We start from the raw sequence: 19214 nt of genomic DNA, 5'->3' as shown, positions 1-19214 counted from the left end.
CTCTAGCTTCTATATTAATACTGTGAAAGTATCAAAGCCTCAGTCCACAGAGAAATGCACACAGCCTGTATTCAGAAACTGAGCCTTAAAACCAGCCGTCAGGACTTCTGGAACTTTGTGATGTCACAACAAAGCAGTCACCAAGCCCCGCCCACCTGGACCCACCATCCAAACCTTGCAGGATTTGGTTTCTCTGAGTGTTTTTACCTGAAATCTGCTATATTTTTATTGGATCACTCAGAAACAGTCAGCCAATCAGAAGAGAGGCTCAGAGCCTCCTCTCTTCTGATTGGCTGACTGACCTGTTGTTACTAGAGCTCCAGAGAGAAGCCTGAGAGAGGAGATGTAAAACTACACTGGGATGGTTTTTGGTTCTTAAAACCACAAATATATCTTCTTATGGATCAACACTTCAAATAAAACATAGAAGAAGAAGATATGGGACCTTTAAAGCCACTATGTGCATGATGCCCCATAGTGGTCGTATCAGAAAAAGACACTGTAACAAACAGTAGTCACTGCAGATGTTTCCTATATTGAATACATCTGTGTTTGTTGACTGTTGACCCAGAAAATGTTTGAGGATGATTAAAAATCTGCTAAAACGGGAATGTGTCCTTTTTTTTTAAACTAAATAAATGTAAACATTCAAAGCACAGATGTGCTAAACATGACAAACTCCCAGAAAGTAGCATTTACAACAGTTTGACAACATTTCTCAGATTTCCCTGCATATCATCAATAACAGGGTTCCTCTAAGCTCTTCTTTTTTTTTCTTTAAGCAGAACCTTTCTATCACATACTGTCACACTCCATCACTCTACACTAGTATTATTATTATTATAACAAATTTTAATTATTGATCCAGAAAACCAAACTTTAATCCAAACTCACTGGAAGTCTCTCCAGATAAAAAGCATCATCTCTGACGGACTGTTCGTCACTGTTTCATTACAATTTGGTGTCGACTATTCTCCCCTACGCTGACGACACCCTGCTGTTCTCTGCTGTTCATTCAAAATAAGAGTTAAGTTAGTTCTGCACACTGTACCTTTGGAGTGGAGGCGCCGTCATCACTGTCCTGCCCACTGAGCAGAGAGAAAGAAAAGAAGGAAAGAGGATTTAGTTTCTCTTCTTATTTCTCTGATTCACTGCTGTGTTCTCGTTAACACCGCTCCCTTTCTTCATTCACTCTCTCTCTCTCTTCAGCGAGGAGGGGCCAACTTTGAATGGCGTGTTTACAAACACCAACGGACAAATGCCGCATTATATAATATACCTTTAACTGGTGATGTAGTGTGAAGCATCAGTACTGTTGCTATGGTTACCCTCAGTGTTCTATAGTGTAAGCAGCGGCTGAGATCAGTGTCTGAACTGTTTATCTGACGCACAACATGTTGACACACAGACTCTTACTTGAGTGACTCCTCCACTGTGACCATCTCCACCGGGTAGAGCTGGACTCCAGACAGGTCGTCCTGCTCCGCGCTCACTCTGACACACAAGGAGGAAACTGTGTTGTTAAATCAACCGCTCAGTTCGTTCTGGTCACGTGTGTTCGTCTGTTCAACAGGAGGATTTCTGAAGAGCTTGTTAACTGATGTTGATTAAATTTGTTGTAAAGTTTGACCTTGAGCTAAGAATCAGGGGATGAGTTTTTGGTGCAGAGGCTGGAGACTGAATGTGCATCTTTGTTGGAGCTCTGAGTGAATTTTCTAGAGAATAAAAATCCTGCAAAACTTTGTTAGGGCTCATTATTATATTCAAAATAATCTGTTTCAGGATCTCAGTCTTTATTTTGCGTAATATCCTTTTATCACGGTGTATTTCACTTCTTATACGTTTGTTAGTGCATTAAAGGAGCTATTTGTACGTTTCCTCTGACGCTGAACATGATACGTAATACGTCCTCTGATCAGCGCTACGTCTTCAGGGCAGACTGGAGGCTGCAGTGAGTTGTAATCGGAAAGTCACGAGAAGGAGCTAGCTGGTTAGCATGCTAACTTCAGCAGAAGGAAAGAAGTAATAGAAACAAGAGTTAACATTGGTGTTCCTTTCCACCTCTGGAGACAGATGTTGTTGAGTAAAGGAGTTTGATGATGAATTCTCAACATTTCTTCTAGACTGGTGAGTAAACAGCTGTTCATGCTAACGTTAGCTATGTAGCGATAGCAAAACTTACAAATAGCTGCTTTAACCAAGTGTGAAAATTGGCACATTGTGAATAACACCCAGCTCCACCTGAACCTCTCACCTGCTGGGGTCCTGCAGCAGCTCCACAGCCTCCTTCAGCTGGTTGATCATGTCAATGTGGAGCTCTGTGCCCCCTTTGACCTTTGACCTGAGACCCCAGAGACACAAGTAAAGAGTATATATCCTACAATCACAGTGGCAACGTGGGCACTTTAAAATCAATCAACTGTCTGAATGTTCTGATCTGAAAACCCATTACTTATCAACTCCAATCAATAAATCAATATAAATGATTGATATAAAATATAAAGTGACACATTAATCCAGAGTAAATAAACAGAGAGATGAACTTACATTTGTTCTGTTTGCCAGTGTGAGTCTTCTTCTATCCTGAGGGGCTCGTCAAAGTCTGCTGCTGTCCGACCCTGCACACACACACACACACACACACACACACACACATCAGAACCAGCTGCAGCTGTCACATGATCCAAAGACTCGCTCAGCCATTGGCCAAAATTCAGAGACATTACCACCGTCCCTCCATCAACAAACAACAATCAGCAGACTGTAATAACGTCTGTCCCTCCTCAGTTTATTCTCTCCTTCCTCAACGCTCCCTTTGTTTCTCAGATGGACGGATGAAGAATCATCATCATCTTTTTCCTCTTTTTCTTTGAGGCTGAATCCATCACATGTGAGGATCATCTAAACATAAACAGTCTTTCTTATCTTGTGGTTTTTGTCTATCGTGTTAATTACGAACACACTGGACAGGCAGGAAACACACCGACAGTTCATCCAGATCATCTTCCCCTTTATTTGGACGTCAGACTGAAAGTGACGCTGTAATTTTGGGTAATAATTTCACTATGCATAACAGCAAACAGAGAAATACAATTGTGCGTTTCCAAAAATCCCACCGCATGCTCTCTCTGCTCCGTGTGTCTTAACTTTACTTATTCCTCTGCCTCATTTAGTAATAATCATATGCGGAATAAAACTAGTTTATTTGCTGTAATGGAGGCGAGGCTCAGTGTATTGGAAGTGCTCCTCCTCTTCCCTGCAGCACTCGGCCGACCAGAGGTGGAAATATGATCCCTCAGTCAGTCAGTCACATTCCAGATTATAGGGCTGGCCCCGCTGTTTAGATCCAGCCAACAAACAGCACTACACCTCTGGTCACAATAATAACCGCTGGGTTAAGGTTCGGGAACGACCGTTGTCATAGTTACAAGAAACAAATGTTGTCTTTCAGTAGGAATCAGGAGACGAGCAGCGATCTGTGTTTGTGGCTCTTAAATAACGTCGCACCACTTCCTCTGGAGAGGGAGAGGAATCTGTCACTCGTATGTGAAGGTGTGTTTTTAGGGGAGTTTTTTTGAGGACAGTTTCTTTGCTACTGTGAGAGTTTCATTCAGCTCCTCTGACTGAATCCACATCAACAGGCTCCTCAGCTCTTTGTGTCGTCCTTTTGTTTTGTGTTTAGTCCTTATTTGGTCGCAGCTGAGTCTCCACGGTGACACGGGCTCAGTGTGATGTAAGCGTCTATAACGGGACAGTCCAGTAAATTAAACTCACATCAACACAAAGTGACAGTTCAGGCTCCATTAGAACACAGAGCGGTTTTACATAACCTCGCTCTGACTGAGGCATTATTCATAAACTCCAACCATTTACTGCATCAAAGTTTAATGAGGGACTGAAACACTCAGGCCACGTGACGTCTTGCCTTGATGTAGTTGACGAAGCGAGTGCTGAGCGCGGAGTCTCTGTAGCTGAACTGCTCCTTCAGGGCCTCCGTAGGACTCTCCTCGATCAGCCGGACCGAGTCGCAGTGCGGGTCTGCTGGAGTGGAGGAAACGTGAGGCGTCAAAAGTCTGAAACAGGCATGCTGGGAGTTTTATTGTGTGTTCACCTCACGTCATTCACACACAGACTCATCACCTCACTTCCTGTCTGAAGCCACAGTAAATGTCTGTTCTTGTGTACATGTTGGTGTGAAGCTGACGGGCTCCACCTACATGATGAAGAAACTGTGGGGGAAAATAACCCAGACATGCCTCCCTCCTTCCTTCCTTCCTTCCTTCCTTCCCTCCTTCCTTCATTCCCTCCTTCCTCTCAGCTCAGTGAATGTGACCCTCCATCAGCTCTGACCTGATTGAGGCAGATTGAAGTCTATTTAAACTGCGTGTCTGGGGAGCTGCTGCGCTTCTCTAATGGAGTTCAACAGCCCAGACACACACACACGCACACGCACACACACACACACACACACACACACACACACACACACACAGCACAAAGCACAAAGCAAAGCAAAGCAACAATACAGCCTCTTTCAGACATGCGCTCCTTTCCGTGAAGTCTCAATAAGCTCCTGGTCACTTTTACATAAAGGTGATGATGGTTTTATAGATATATATATACACTCGTCCTGTACATACTGTCTATGCTCACACTCCCACAGTGATTTCAGCCTGTCCACTATCAGATCTGTGTGTTTGTGTGTGTGTGTGTGTGTGTGTGTCTGTGTGTGCGTGTGTGTGTGTGTGTTACCTGTCAGGGAGCTGATGTGTTCACTGGAGTCGTCTTTACTGATCCCCTCCTCCTCTGTGATGTGGCTCATCGGCACGTTGAGACTCAGACTGTCTTCATCTGACGGCTGCGACAAACAAACAAACAAACAAACAAACAAACAAACAACAGGCAGCATTAGATATGAAACAATTAACCAATTAGCAAATAATCAATTATAATCATTTATTGGATAAAATTGTCAAAATAAAAGTTTAAATCACCTTGTCCTCTGTGAAACATGTTCAGTATTTTAGTTTGAAAAATGATTAATTGATGATTATCAGATTCGCCGTCACTGAAGTTTCTCTTAACGTTTCAGCTCAGTCACATTTATTTAAAAGCAGCAGATAAAACACGTTGGATTCAGTTTCAGCCTCAGGACCTAAAGAGGTTGTTGTTCAGGTGGAACAAACGTGAAGAATCGCTCGTCTTCTGCAGATGTTTCTGCAGCTGCAGTCGCATCATTTTACATCACAAATAACAGAATCATGTTCTGTTCAAAATACACTGTTAATAATAATATAATAGTTTTGTAGAAATCAGCGATGGATAGTAAAATTAAAATCAGAGGCTTTTACAAATAAACGACACACGTTACTGAAGCCCATTGAAAGATTCATCAGTTTAAAGGACAAGTCAGGTTTCCTTTGCACAAACAGCTGATCAGCTTTAAAACAATCCATCAGTAATGATCCTGATAACGAGCAGAAGATTCAACACTGACAGAAATATACAAGACACACACACACGGCATATATAGACAATTATACAAAAGCACAAGGACACACAAAGGTCACACACACACACACACACACAGACACACACACACACAGTGTCAGTACCTCAGTAGCAGACAGTCTCTTGTCTCCGTTGTCGCTGCCGACTCCTGAGTCGCTGTCCTGCTTCTTCTGCTGCTCCATGTCCTCCACACTGCACACACACACACACGCACGTACACACACACACAACACAGGTCACACACCTGACACACACACAGGAGGAGGAGGGTGTATGTGTGCATGTGCGTGCACGAGCTAGAGAGAAAGTGAGCCACAGTGAAACAGAGAGATAGAGAGAGAGAGAGAGAGAGAGCACAGTCTCTCTCTCTCTCTCTCTCTCTGTTCACACTGCTGAGTTAAACCTGACTTCCTGCTCAGATCTGTGTTTTATCATCATGTACTTGTGTGTTTTTCCATCTTTACGTGTTTCTTCCTTTTAATAAACATTCAACATTATCACTGATGTTTTGTCTTCAATACATTTTTCCTACAGTTTTGAAATACACATTATTCATGTGTCCAGTTAAAGTCTTCTGCTTCCATGACCTTCACGTTCTCTTCATCAGACTCATGTTTCCATGCTTCATCTTCTCCTGTGATATCACATGTCCACACAGACAAAGAGATAAAACTTCATCTCTCTCACATTCAGCTGAATCATCACATCCAGCACCAGAGCTGAGAGGAGACGCTGCACCAACCTTCTCTACAGAGCCTCAGTTTTGTAGTTTGCAACTAACGTTAGCAGCTAGCCTGTTCCTCTGCAGAACTTTCACGAGACAGGCCGCAATGCATGATGGGTCTGGTTCGATCCACGTCGTGTACAGCTCCTGTACGCTACACTTTGGTGAACCCTGTGATCATTTTGTAGAGGATAACTACAACTACAGGGGACGAAACGTACAGTTGAAAATGAGAGTGAGTGGATGAACAGAGCGTCTGAATCGACGGCTCATCCGACCTGCCGAGGAGCGGACGCTCCTTTCTAAAGAGCCGTCACACGATTGGTTAGAAACAGCTCCGTCTCTGTGTTGGGATTGGTTGTCAGACTGTTGTCAAGGTAACAGGGAATTTTTTCATATCAAACTCTGTCTAAATATTTCAGATCAGATCAAGTATGAAGAAACAAAACATTATGACGAGTTTAATCTGCAGTGTGAACGCAGCTCTGAGGCAGCACCTGAAGTCACTGAACAATAATGTGAGCTGGAATCACTCACTCACACACACACACACACACACACACACACACACACACACACACACACACACACACACACACACACAGATATTTTCTGGGCTAGAACTAAATTAACCTCCGGTGAACATCGCTCCCTCTCCTCCTCATGTTGAACTGAATGAGTTTCTACTTGATCCACAGTCACACAGCTGCTTCATGATAAACGACACTGACCACAGTCAGCTCTGTGTCATGACCAACCACCAACCAGTCAGGTTCACACCCATGTCTGACTCAGATACAACATGTACAGTTTATATAGAGGGAATTGAATTAAAAGGTTTTAAGCGTATTTTGTCATAATTAGTGATTTAATGGCCAAAAACTTGTCTTGGGAAGTCACTGTGACCTTGACCTTTGACCTCTGAACACCAAATTCTAATCAGTTCATCCTTGAGTCCAAGTGAACGTTTGAGCCAGATGTGATGAAATTCCCTCCAGCTGCTGCTGATGTATCGTGTTCACAAGGACGGGATGGATGGATGGCTCTGTGACCTCTGACCCCTGACCTGCACATCATGTTAGTGCTCATTGCACACCGACAGTCATCATTTAGATGCTAGACAATACAGGTGTGGCGAAGAGCAATGAGATGAGCTGTAACTCCCTGTGTTGTTTTATTTTGGCGGGACACCTGCAGAGAGCTTCACTGAGCTTCTGTTTTTTTTCTTTTAAGGTCGTTGTTTTAATGGAGTTTTAAAAATAGCATTAATCTGTTCTCATCTTCCTCTGGAGCGAGAGGAGAGGAAGAACAACTACACCTCCTCCGACTGTCTCGTTATCCATCTTTCACTCTTTGTGAAATAAAACAGTCACATGTCCAACGTCGCGATAAAAGTCGTACTGAAGATAACCGACCAAAGAGAAGAAGAAGACAGAGGAAGAGACAGTGAGGAAAAAAGAAAGAAAGAAAACAGAGAGAGACACAAGAATAAAGTCAGAAGAAGAGATAAACAAGCAAAGATAAAAAGAAAAAGAATGAAAACCACAGAGAAAGACAGCAGGCAAGAAGAATGTGTGCGCAGAGGACGAGTGTTTGTTCTCCAGGAGAAGCGGAACCATTCTTCCTGCCCACGTGCTGGGAGAGATTTATGTGGGCGGACGTCACAGAGTTCAACATCCTCCGAGAGCTCGGCCTCAGCGTCAGCTGAATGATGGAGAATCTAACGCAGCAGCCGCTTCTGTCTGTCTGTCTGTCTGTCTGTCTGTCTTTCTTCTGCCTCCTTCTCTCCTGAAAGCATCACTTCTTTTCTTTCAGTACTACTTCCTTCATTCCTTCCTTCCTTCCCTCCTTTGGTCTGTGTCCTAGTTTCCTTGCTCGCTCTCTCTGCCCTCACCTGGGGAGCAGGTACAGCTCCACGTTCAGAACAGACGTGCTCCATCGCTCATCTCTGATTTCTTTTCACTCCCTTCGCTCTTTCTTTATTCTTCCTTTCTGAGTCATTGATACTTCCTTTGTCCGTCTCTCTTTCCTTCCTTTCATTCCTTCCATCCTCCTCTCATTCCTACGATTTCTACATGGATTGTTCCCACTTTTCTTCTCTGACATTTTTTCTTTTCTATCTGCCTCCCTCCACCTCTCACTGCGATCGCTCTGCTGGACTCCCTCCTTCGCTCTGTCCACATCTCCTCCTTTATTTATCTCCTCATTCCTTCCATCCGCTCACATCCGCTTTCATCCATCACATAATATCTCACACACCGACGCCGGGATTTAAGGCCTGACTGCAGCGAGCGTCTGATAGTGGACAGGCTGTCAGCGGGAGCCAGAGAGCGGATCACTTTCTGCTGACTAATGGAGGATTTGGCTCCAGACTGAGAGAGCGAGGAGACTCAGATCACAGAGCGTCCTCCCGCTCCAGCAGAGACAGTTTCTCTCCCTCCGTAGACTCACTAATGTCGTTAAAAACCAAACTAAACAAACGGCTTTGCGGTGATGTAACAGGCCTCTGGCGGCCATGTTGGATCCTCAGCTGAGAGGAGCTGAGAGCGAATAGAAGCCAAGAAGAGTCTGGGACAGATACGGCGAATTTAAGACAGTTTACAGCCAGGAACCGATCATGTCGCCATGGCAACAGGCACAGTGAGTCACTCTGTGTGTCACTGATCAAACTAACGCCGTGATACCACTACAGACACAGGTGAAGGAAGACAGATGCATATATACGTCTCCGCGGTGACTGACCTGCCGGCAGTGGGCCGTGATAGGCTGATTCTCTCCATGACGGGCAGGTAGAGGGAGTCGGGCATCTTCTCGCTGCGACACGCCTCGATGCTCAGATACTTGAATATGTGAACTTTGCCCTTTATACAGATCTGAGGGGGAGAAGAGGGAAGAGAGGAGACATCAGGACCAAGTGAAGGACAAACCGTTTCTTCTTCTTCTACTGTCTCAGCCAGACGTTTTACTACAGGCGGATACAGACACCAGTGTGTGTGTGTGTGTGTGTGTGTGTGTGTGTGTGTGTGTGTGTGTGTGTGTGTGTGTGTGTGTGTACCTGTGCAGGTGGACTCTGCAGTGGGTTGTTTTCTAACTGGAGCGACTGGAGCTGTTTCATCTTCCTGTAACACACTGGGATGGTGGACACCTTGTTACATGAGAAGTCGAACTTCACCAGAGGAAGTTCAGCCAGGTCTGCAAGAGGAGAGAGACACACACACACACACACACAGTGAGTCTTTCAGAGTCAATCTAAGCCTCATTTAACCTCCATGAGTTTCTGCATCTTGTGAAACATGTTTTGCTGCCAGAAGGAAATAAATTCCTGATAAGTGGAAACACGTCCAAAGAGTCATCTGATGTCTGAGGACTGAATCATCTGCCCGTCCACCGACACTCATCACTGTCACTGAATATAATGATGATGAGCTCAAAGACTGAAAACTATTCAAATATAAATTATAAATATATTCAATGATTCACTTTCCAGGAGGAAAGGCTCCATCTGCTGCTCGGCTTCATGGGAAACTTTCCCTGCAGGACGACTCCGAGTGTTTTATCTACACTGCTTTGAGGTGTTGGGAAAGAGGAGTGAGCGTTTGCGTTGCCAGGTTGTGATAAATCCTCCTCCAGCACAACACTTTTGTCTTTGTGTGGCTTTCATTCATCAGTGAGAAGTCTGACCACTCATCTTCTGGAAAACAGCTGCAGCACATCTGGACCTGTATTCATTAACAAACTGATATTTAACATTTGTAACAGCAAATGATGATGACTCATTATTAAGCATGAAAACCTGAGTTCTTATCAATGCTTCACCAACATCTATAACTGCAGTATTACTGAGGAGACTCTCAACTGTTGAATGTTAAATTGTCACTCAAAGCGCTTTAAAGTACTTGCCACATTCACCCATTCACTCACACATTCATACAGGAGGAGCCGGGGATCGAACCACCGACCTTCTGACTAGTGGACGACCCGCTGTAACTCCCGAGACACAGCTGTCCCTTATTACCATAGCAACGCTGCAGTTGTAAATGCGTTTCCTGCGACTCTTTTCCAGAAGACAAATGATAATGAATGAAAAAACTGGAGACTTACTCATGAACAAAAGAAATGGAGGAGGATTTATCACAACCTGGCAACCCAGAATTTATTCTTGATAATGGTTTATACCTGAGCTGTAAAGTTTTAGCAAATCAGTTAAAAAAAAATAAAATAAATAAATACATAATAATTACAGCTTATAAACCCTTTATAAATGTTCCCTTATCAGAACACATCTGCAGTGTGACATCCACACACACACACACACACACACACACATTCACACATTCACATGGCTGACACCGCCGACATGTTTCCCATCACACAGAAGAACAATCGGCTGTTGTTGTTATGTTCAGGAGGTTTGTGTAATTGTTAGCAGCCGAGCGCTTCGGTGTCTCTGCTCATGTTCAGCTTCATTCCTCATTAGAACTCAAATACCTGGAAATAAAAGCTCTCTCTAATTGCGCTCAGCTGGAGATTTGACTTCATAAACAGAGACTGTTTAATGTTCGGTGCGGTGAACAGTTCAGTCGGTGTAGAAAGACTGCAGACAGATATCAATGACCCAGTACTGAAGGTTAAACAATAAATGTGTGAGAAAGGAAAATATTGTGACTGTAAAATGTGAGAAACATGGACGTAACCACGTGTTTCTGGGGAGTCATTTAAAGACATCCATGTGCATCCTCACAGGTGACCTCAGGCTGCAGCTCAGGTAAAACCAAAACCTCCAAAAGTGAAGTATAAATCTCCTCCAGTGTAAAGGTCTGTGTCCATGTGTAGTGTGATTATAGATCAGCTCTAGCTTCTATACTAATACTGTGAAAGTATCAAAGCCTCAGTCCACAGAGAAATGCACACAGCCTGTATTCAGAAACTGAGCCTTAAAACCAGCCGTCAGGACTTCTGGAACTTTGTGATGTCACAACAAAGCAGTCACCAAGCCCCGCCCACCTGGACCCACCATCCAAACCTTGCAGGATTTGGTTTCTCTGAATGTTTTAGTGTTTGTTTATGGATCAACACTTCAAATAAAACACAGAAGAAGAAGAAAATATGGAGCTTTAAACTTGATGAGAAAGATGTCACTCCTGCCTCTGGGAATTTGTGATGGACATTGTTACCATCTTTCCACATTTGATAGACTAAAGGATTAATCAGAAATCTTATTATAAAACTTGATTATAAAAAGACTTTTCTACTATTCCTTTAATCTGTGTATGTCCCTCCTTCCATGTAATTCCTGGCTGTTTCAGGCTCTCTATAAATAAACTCTACTTCACTGGATCACTGGATGTGTGTGTGTGTGTGTGTGTGTGTGTGTGTGTGTGTGTGTGTGTGTGTGAACACTAAGACAAACAGACTGATGTGTGGGTTTGTGGACAGAAACCGTCACTGAGGAGCTCGTCAAGCGATCGTCACAGACTCTTCCCGTCAGACTTTCATAATTAAAACCACTTGTAGGCGGCAATAATGTCGGCCATGATGGAGGGTGCGCCGACACCAGAGAGCATTCCTCTGGTTACTGGATAAAAATATAACTGAGATTATATCATACACAAAAACATGGTCCCTCCTTCTGAGATCACTGAGGTCAAATGTTTTAATTCCAGATAAACAGCGTCTCTGTTGTAAAGCAGCCACCGCACTGTGCTCACTGTTTACAGTGATGGTGGTAGTAATGTTTACTATGACCACAAGCTTTGTTTAGCTGGTTACAGTGGATCAAGCGTTTGGTCATAAACCAAAGTACTGGACAAATTAAAATGTTGACCTGATGATGGCGCTAGAGGAAAAGTCCACGACACTGGACTGGTACTGGTCCATGTTTTCCACACAGGGAGGTGTGTGGACTTTAAAGTGAAGATTTGAAACATGTATGAGATCTGTGCTCAGTGTTGGCAGGTGAGTTGAGGAGGAATCTGAGTCTGGTATCAGGAGAGAAAACTTTGGATCCATCACTTGGTCTGATCCAAGCAGGAAGCCTCCGAATCAGATGCCAAACCATCTCAACTGTCTCAAAAAGAAATGTAAAACCTATCTGAGATCAGTTTAATTTAAAACTGGCTATGATGATGTTTTGTAAAACAGCTGTTTATCTAGGCTGGCTGTTGTACAGTGTTTATATATTGTGACACAAAAGGAAAGTCTGTTTTTGGAAAGCTAATGCTAACTATATTAGCGGATTTTCAAATGACTTGTTAAGGAATAAGATAATGTCAATTAACCATCTTTAGAGGCAGAGAAGCGTCGCAGTATTACTCTGAATTCTTGTTATATGCACATGTGTTGTGCTATCATTGCGGTAACTAAAGCATCTTGCTGCCGTTGTGATGTTTCTGGCTTTAAGGAGCATTTTTCCACCAGCTCTGCAGATACAATCATCAGATTTGAGTTTGAATCTCTAACATTAGACTCCTGCCACCCCGAGCTTGGCCGAACTTTTAAAAACCACTAAAACAGTCAGGGTGGTCTTATCTCAGGGGCTCTCCGGTGCTGGAATAGAGAGTCTGCACAAGTTCAACAAATATTAAATCAAAAACAACATCCCTCCCTTTGTCAGGGCTGCCGTCCAGTCTGCCTGCTCCAAGCCTCCCTGTCGCTGTGTCATCAAGCTGCTCAGCCAGATCAAAGCGCATCAATCCGTCCAGGAGATGCTCATAATAGCGAGGGACAAGCATATGCCACGCTGGGAAAACACAGCAATAAATCCGACAGGCTGGACGAGCTGGGGATGAATCATTCAGAAAACAGTCTGCAGTCGTTCATCATTCTGTTCGACTATCAGCCGGCCGACACCACGAGCTGCAGTCTGTTTTATCGAAGACCCACCGCCATGTTGGAAGACTGACAAGAAACAGTTGTAATGTTTCTGCCTCGTTCTCAATTCATGAGCAGGTTTCATGTTTTCTCTCTGTTTTAAAGAGAGAGGGAAGAGAAGGATGAAGGACGTGAAAGAAGCCTTTAAGTCTTACTGACTTGAACGTGAATTCGCTTCAATGCCAAGAAAAGACACAACAAGATATTTCTACAACCGGCCAGGTGACTATGTAATTTGGTATAAACATTAATAAGGATGATCTCTAATGACTCTGGTTGATCCCCTTTTGTTAACTACATCCATCGGACTGAAGGTTCAACTTGACCAACAGCCTGATTGATGCAAAGGTAGCTCGCAGGCAAAAGTCTGGCTTTGTTGGTTAATAATCTTCACCTGTCCGTCAGGACCTCCAGCGGGCCACGTTTTCATTCCATTGGATGCAAGAAAAATCTAAATCCAACGGGCTGATTGTCATGGAACTTGGTTTTTGATTTGCACTACACAATGACTTTTTCTCCAGGACCTTCTTCATGGTCTCAGAGTGCTGCTTGACAGGCAGTGGTAACCTCTGGTCACCACAAGTTTCACAACAGAGACTCTGATCGAGGTCCAGTTAGATTAATGTTCACGACCTTCCACAGGTTGCAGAAAAAGAGTCTCCAGAGGCGGGAGTGGAAGAATTTCGCCTGATTTGAATCACTAGCAGGTGGTTTTCACTTGACAGTTTTGCTCCCTCAACAGATACAGTCAAAGATCTGATTATACATCTACAACATCCGGACATCCACTGTCCAATTGGCAGCAGGTTAAGCCAAAGCACATCTTTTCCTGACCCACGTCCTCCAGCTCTTTCAGGGAGATCGCTCTGCCTTCTCAGACTCAGTAGGATAATCCCTGCAGCATGTTTGGGTCTGCTCTGGGATCTCCTGCCAGTTGGATGTGCTTGGCCCAAACTCCACAGGGAGGCGTCCAGGGGACAGATCCTGATCAGACGCCTGAACCGCCTTAACTGACTCCTTTCAACTTGAAGGAGCAGCAGCTCTGAGTTCCTTCCAGAAGTCTGAGCTCCACACCCTGTTTCCTGGGTTGAGCCCAGCCAACCTGCAGAGGAAGCTCATTTCATCTGCTTGTATCCAAGATCTCATTCTTTCAGTCGTTACCCAAAACTCATGAGGATTGGAATAATGATTCTTACAGGGTTTTTATCAATCCTTGGCCTAATATGTTCAGACACCAGGTAAACACTCGAACACCCTGCTCGCTGTGGACGGTCCCTGACTACCACAGGAGTCCAACAACAAATCACTCCATCAGATTCAGACCAGGAAGGTGGTTCATGCCGATCAAACTCCTCCAGATTTCTCAGTGCGGGAAGGTGGGAGTGTTTAACGTTCCTCGTTTTCAAAATAACAGTCTATGTTTTCTTTAATCTCATATGTTTTCTGCAGCTACCTTCATCAGTCAAGACTGAGGGGGGCCATCGACAAAGAACTGTTTACTGTGCAGATTTGCATATTCGCAAAACATTTGATTCTCAATATTTAACTTGAAAAACACCAATAATTTAACCAACTGCAGGAGAAAAACGTATGCGTATCTCAAGATCTAATTTAAAGTTGTGATTATCAGTTAATCAATTCATTAATTCATCAACAGAAAATCCATCTGCAACTATTTTAATTATCAAGTAATCATCACAGAAAGAATGTCAATGTCTTCCAGAGTTTTCCGAGTCCTCTGTGATTCTTTGTGTTTCTGAACCAGACATCCTGAAGACATCTCACTGGATTCTGGAAAATCTGTCACTATTTCCTGCTGATGTAACAGTAAACAATCAGCAGGTTAATCAATAATGAAAACAGTTGATAGTAAGAGGAGTAAGCGATGTCACATGCTGAGACCAGAGAGAGTATTTCTTTTTCTCTTTACAGCTGGTGCGGTGGTTTTGAACTGGAAGCCCTCCAGTCCCCAGCCCGCCTCCCTCCAGCCTCAGCCCATCAGCAGACAGACGGATGAGCTCCAGAGGCCTGTGGTTGTTCAGTGTGTCACTGACTCATTGCAGACCGTTGGGGACTGGAGGTCACACTGAGGGTTAAGTGTATTTTTGGGGACTGGGACGGGTGTGGCAGAACTCACAGAGGCCTCTGTGGTCATGAATACACCTCCGCATCATGTATTTAGACGGATTGTTCCATCTCTGTGTTTGATCGCAAATCAGACGCTAACCACACCTGACTTTACAACGACACTCAATAAACAACAGAGTCTAAAACTGACCTCTTGAAGTACATAATTCTCTTCTGTAAGATACAAAGGTAAGAAGGGATCATCAGAAAACATCAATTATAAAGGTTTGTTTGATGTGAATTCCACCTTAAGAGAAAGCAAACCAAAGGTTTTCTACCCAAATCTCAACAAACTTTAGGACACGAGTAAGAACTTTCTAAAATCACCATGTCAAGACGACGATTCACTTCTCTCACACACTCACCTTCTGGCAGGACGCAGAGAAGGTTTCGGCGAACGTTGAGTTCTCGCAGAGCTTTGAGTTTGCCGATGTGACGAGGAAGAGCCGTGATCTCGTTGCAGCTGATGTCCTGCAGAGGGCAAGACGACAACACGACAACAACATGTTCACGACTTTCACAGCTCGTGGTTGCAGTTCATTATATTTGAGCCTGTATTACCTGACAGGACACAGTCCGCAGAGTCTGACAACAATATGTTGGAAGCTTTCAAATATTCCCTGATTGCTTGAATAATACCATTACAGTATACTGTATGTAGTTTTATATTGGGATATCACTATATATCACGATATAGAAGATTGTTGGAAGTTCAGCTGAGAAACACCTTATTGAAAAAAATAATAGAATAAAAATAAAAGTGTTTTTGGCTGAAGGATCTGAAAAGGTCACTGAAAACCCTGTTGATCCAAACCTGCCAGTTCTGCTCAATAATTTCCAGCATTATCTGCAACAGCCAGAGATTAAAGAGAGAGATTCACTGGTTTAAACACTTGTATGTTGTCCCTCTGTATCCAACCCCATCTGGTGATCATCATTACATATGTCGAGAAAAACAGTTGGTTATTTCAATTTGAACCATATGAGCTACATTTAAGGCTCGTTTTTCTCTTCTTCTTTTTTTTTTTTTAAATCTAAGTACAAATAAATCATGAGCACAGATCAAGGTGAAAACTGGGTTGTAAAAATACAGAGCAATATTTTCTGGTTTCTTTTTTTTATTGTCTTGGAAGCAGATTCTGGAGTCTGTTCCCAGTAAACTCAGTAAATGGGTCAAAATGAACAAATTTAAAGGGGCTGTTTGTAGGTTTTGCTATTGGTACATAGCTAATGTTAGCATTAGCAACTGTTTACTCATCAGTTGTTGCAAGTTCAGCATCAAACTTTTACTCACCAACAGCTGTCTCCAGAGGGGGAAAGAAACCCTCTTGTTTTGCTACTATTTCTATCATTTTCTCTACTGAAGTTAGCATGCTAACCAGCTAGCCCCAGCCGGTCACTTTCCGATACCGAGTCACTGTAGCGACCAGGCTGCCCTGAAGAATTAGCAGCTCGTATTATAACCTATTGTAGGTATATTATACTGTAAACGCAGCGATGACTGAAGCTCTCGGCAAGGAACGGTAAGCAAACAGCTGTTAATGCTAACGTTGGCTATGTAGCAATAGCAAAACTTACAAATAGCTGCTTTGAACTTCCAGTGAAAGCAGAGATGTTTGGAATTGGTAAATTAGTGAAACTATCAAAGTGTAGTTTCAACCAGGAAACATAAAGACAGTAAACATCCCAGGTAGTAAGAGATCTAGACGTGATTTAATGAAGCAGAGTGTTGATTTTCTTTTCTTTTTTTTGTTGCAGCTGGTAACAGCACAGATCTGCTGAAAGTTATATTCAATTACTTTACGGTTAAATGACAAAAGCATTTAAATTGAAATCTTTTCATTATTGAAAGTGTTGCACTGGTTCACCAGCAGCAATGGCGACTTGTTTACTTCCACCTTCAACAATGGATTCATATTTAACACGCAGACATACAAACAAAAACATACACTGCACACACGTGTATATAGGAACTCAAACATGACAAACAGTGACACTGTAGCAGGTAGAGAGTGTAAACAGTCTTACCAGCTCCATGAGGCTGTGCAGCTGTCTGATGGTCTCTGGCAGACTCACCAGCTTGTTGTTGCTGGCGTTGAGGACTCTCAGAGGAAGACCACACAGACAGGCCGGCAGAGAGCCCAGCTGGTTACGACTGCAACACAAACACACACATCACTCACTCAACTATCATCAGAAATCATGTGACTTTATTTATATGACACTTTTACATTAAAAGGAAAACAACTTGACAGCCACTTTTCACTTCATCAGAGGCGTAAACTGAGCCGTCAGTGTCAAAGATGCGCACTGCCCCTTTAAATAAAAAGTAAACAATTTAACCAGGCAACAAAACAAAACAAATACTCTCCACTCAGTGCTTCAAACACATAAGTGCACAATAATGAGCAAGTGGAGGCAGGATCCACTCCTCTAAAGACCACATGAGTATTTTTACTCCGCATCTTCTGGCAGCGTTAAAATGTGGAGACGTGACAATGTGTTGGTTTAATGTCATTTCACATTCACACTCCAGTGTTTACAGCTGCTGGATCTGCACCTCACACACAACAAAGAGCCCCACGAGGAAAACAGGTAGACAGCACTTCCTCTTTCCCTCTATGTACGAAGATGAACTCACATTCTCTGATATGTTGAATATCAATGTTGAAATATTAAAAAAAGATGAATTTTGGGAGTGAAACATATGAAACATGCCTCAGTGCTGCAGCTAAAACACAGGGAGCCATCAGGACTGTAACCAATTATTATCTTAGAATTAGAATTAAAAAGTCTTTATTGTCACTGTGAACTCTGCGTACAACGAAATTAGTTGGTGCATCAGAAAAAGAGACCGACAAGCAACATCAAAAAACACAAAAACAGCTCATTTTCTAATAATAAAAATAAGATAAAAATATACACAAAACACTAAAATAGAGTGTTGGCGATTCTTTTTCTGTTGATCAGATTCATGGTGTTGTGACGTCAGTACAAACACAATGACTTGTTCCCTACAGATCTCCTGCCCATGTCTGTTTGTTCCTGATCCAAGAGCTTCAGTCTGATCTTTTTTATTTCTTTATTACATAACTGCACTTAAACTAGAATAAACCTCTGACAGCTGCCGTACCCAGAGCTCTGAGGCTGAAACTCAAATATTAAAAAACGGCCTGGATCCTGATCCTGATATGACACAGACATGAATAAATATAAATATCTATGTAGAGAGACAGAGCTGCAGCCGTGTGTTGAAGTTTCATATATGCAGGATAAACAGGAAGCAGGAGCTTTACAGGGACTAGCAGCGCCGTGTTTTATCTGAGTTTGTCAGAGGCACCTGAACTAAAGTTAAAGCCTTTTTCCTGTCGACTCATCGTCTCATCACCTCACGCCTGACGCTTCCTCTGTCAGAGGCGAACTTCTGCTTGAAGTAAAGCCTCAACTTTAAACCGCACTAACTACCTTTGTACTGAGGCAGTGATGTGAAGCAGTGATTCTCAGAGTGGGGTCCAGGGACCCTCAGGACCCCAGCAAAAAGGGGCATCATTTATATTCACTATAATTCCATCTTTAAGTAACAATGACAGAATGTGAACAGACTGTTTTGATCATGGGTTTCAAACACTTTCTGTAACAAAACATCTAAAAGTAAAGTATTTTGGCTTGTTTAAACATTAATTTATTAACTTATTATTATTATTTGTGTGATTATTGTAAATGATAAGGGTATCCAGGGTATCTTCACTAAATGTTTGATGATAAATTCATGTTTTCTTCTTCTTCTGTGTTTTATTTGAAGTGTTGCTCCATCAGAAGATATAAAAACCATCTCAGTGTAGTTTTACATCTCCTCTCTCAGGCTTCTCTCTGCAGCTCTAGTAACAACAGGTCGGTGAGCCAATCAGAAGAGAGGAGGCTCTGAGCCTCTCTTCTGATTGGCTGACTGTTTTCTGACTGATCCAATAAAAATAAAGCAGAT

The 19214-nt window shown here is 42.9% G+C and overlaps 1 protein-coding gene across 4 annotated transcripts in view; it reads right to left on the bottom strand.

Annotated features, from left to right (window-relative positions):
* The window catches only part of lrch1 (leucine-rich repeats and calponin homology (CH) domain containing 1), an 80540-nt gene that overhangs the window by 27849 nt on the left and 33477 nt on the right, over positions 1-19214 (bottom strand). For 3 of the 4 annotated variants that reach the window (XM_087175690.1, XM_023412579.2, XM_087175689.1), the window contains exons 3-13: positions 17261-17387; positions 15598-15703; positions 9291-9427; positions 8978-9108; positions 5616-5703; positions 4753-4858; positions 3926-4041; positions 2548-2618; positions 2255-2341; positions 1417-1494; positions 1052-1088 (exon numbers count right to left, since the gene is read on the bottom strand). In XM_087175690.1, the coding sequence (XP_087031816.1) occupies positions 1052-1088; positions 1417-1494; positions 2255-2341; positions 2548-2618; positions 3926-4041; positions 4753-4858; positions 5616-5703; positions 8978-9108; positions 9291-9427; positions 15598-15703; positions 17261-17387 (1084 nt within the window). The remainder of the gene's footprint in view (positions 1-1051; positions 1089-1416; positions 1495-2254; positions 2342-2547; positions 2619-3925; positions 4042-4752; positions 4859-5615; positions 5704-8977; positions 9109-9290; positions 9428-15597; positions 15704-17260; positions 17388-19214) is intronic. The other variant, XM_087175688.1, reaches the window with a different exon arrangement.

Source organism: Seriola lalandi, unplaced genomic scaffold (genome assembly GCF_002814215.2).
Source record: "Seriola lalandi dorsalis isolate HSWRI2012SDOR001 ecotype SW California unplaced genomic scaffold, Sedor1 jcf7180002054482, whole genome shotgun sequence".
NCBI lineage: Eukaryota > Metazoa > Chordata > Actinopteri > Carangiformes > Carangidae > Seriola > Seriola lalandi.
Note: the sequence above shows the minus strand (reverse complement) of the source record. Positions and strands in the feature narration are given on the sequence as shown.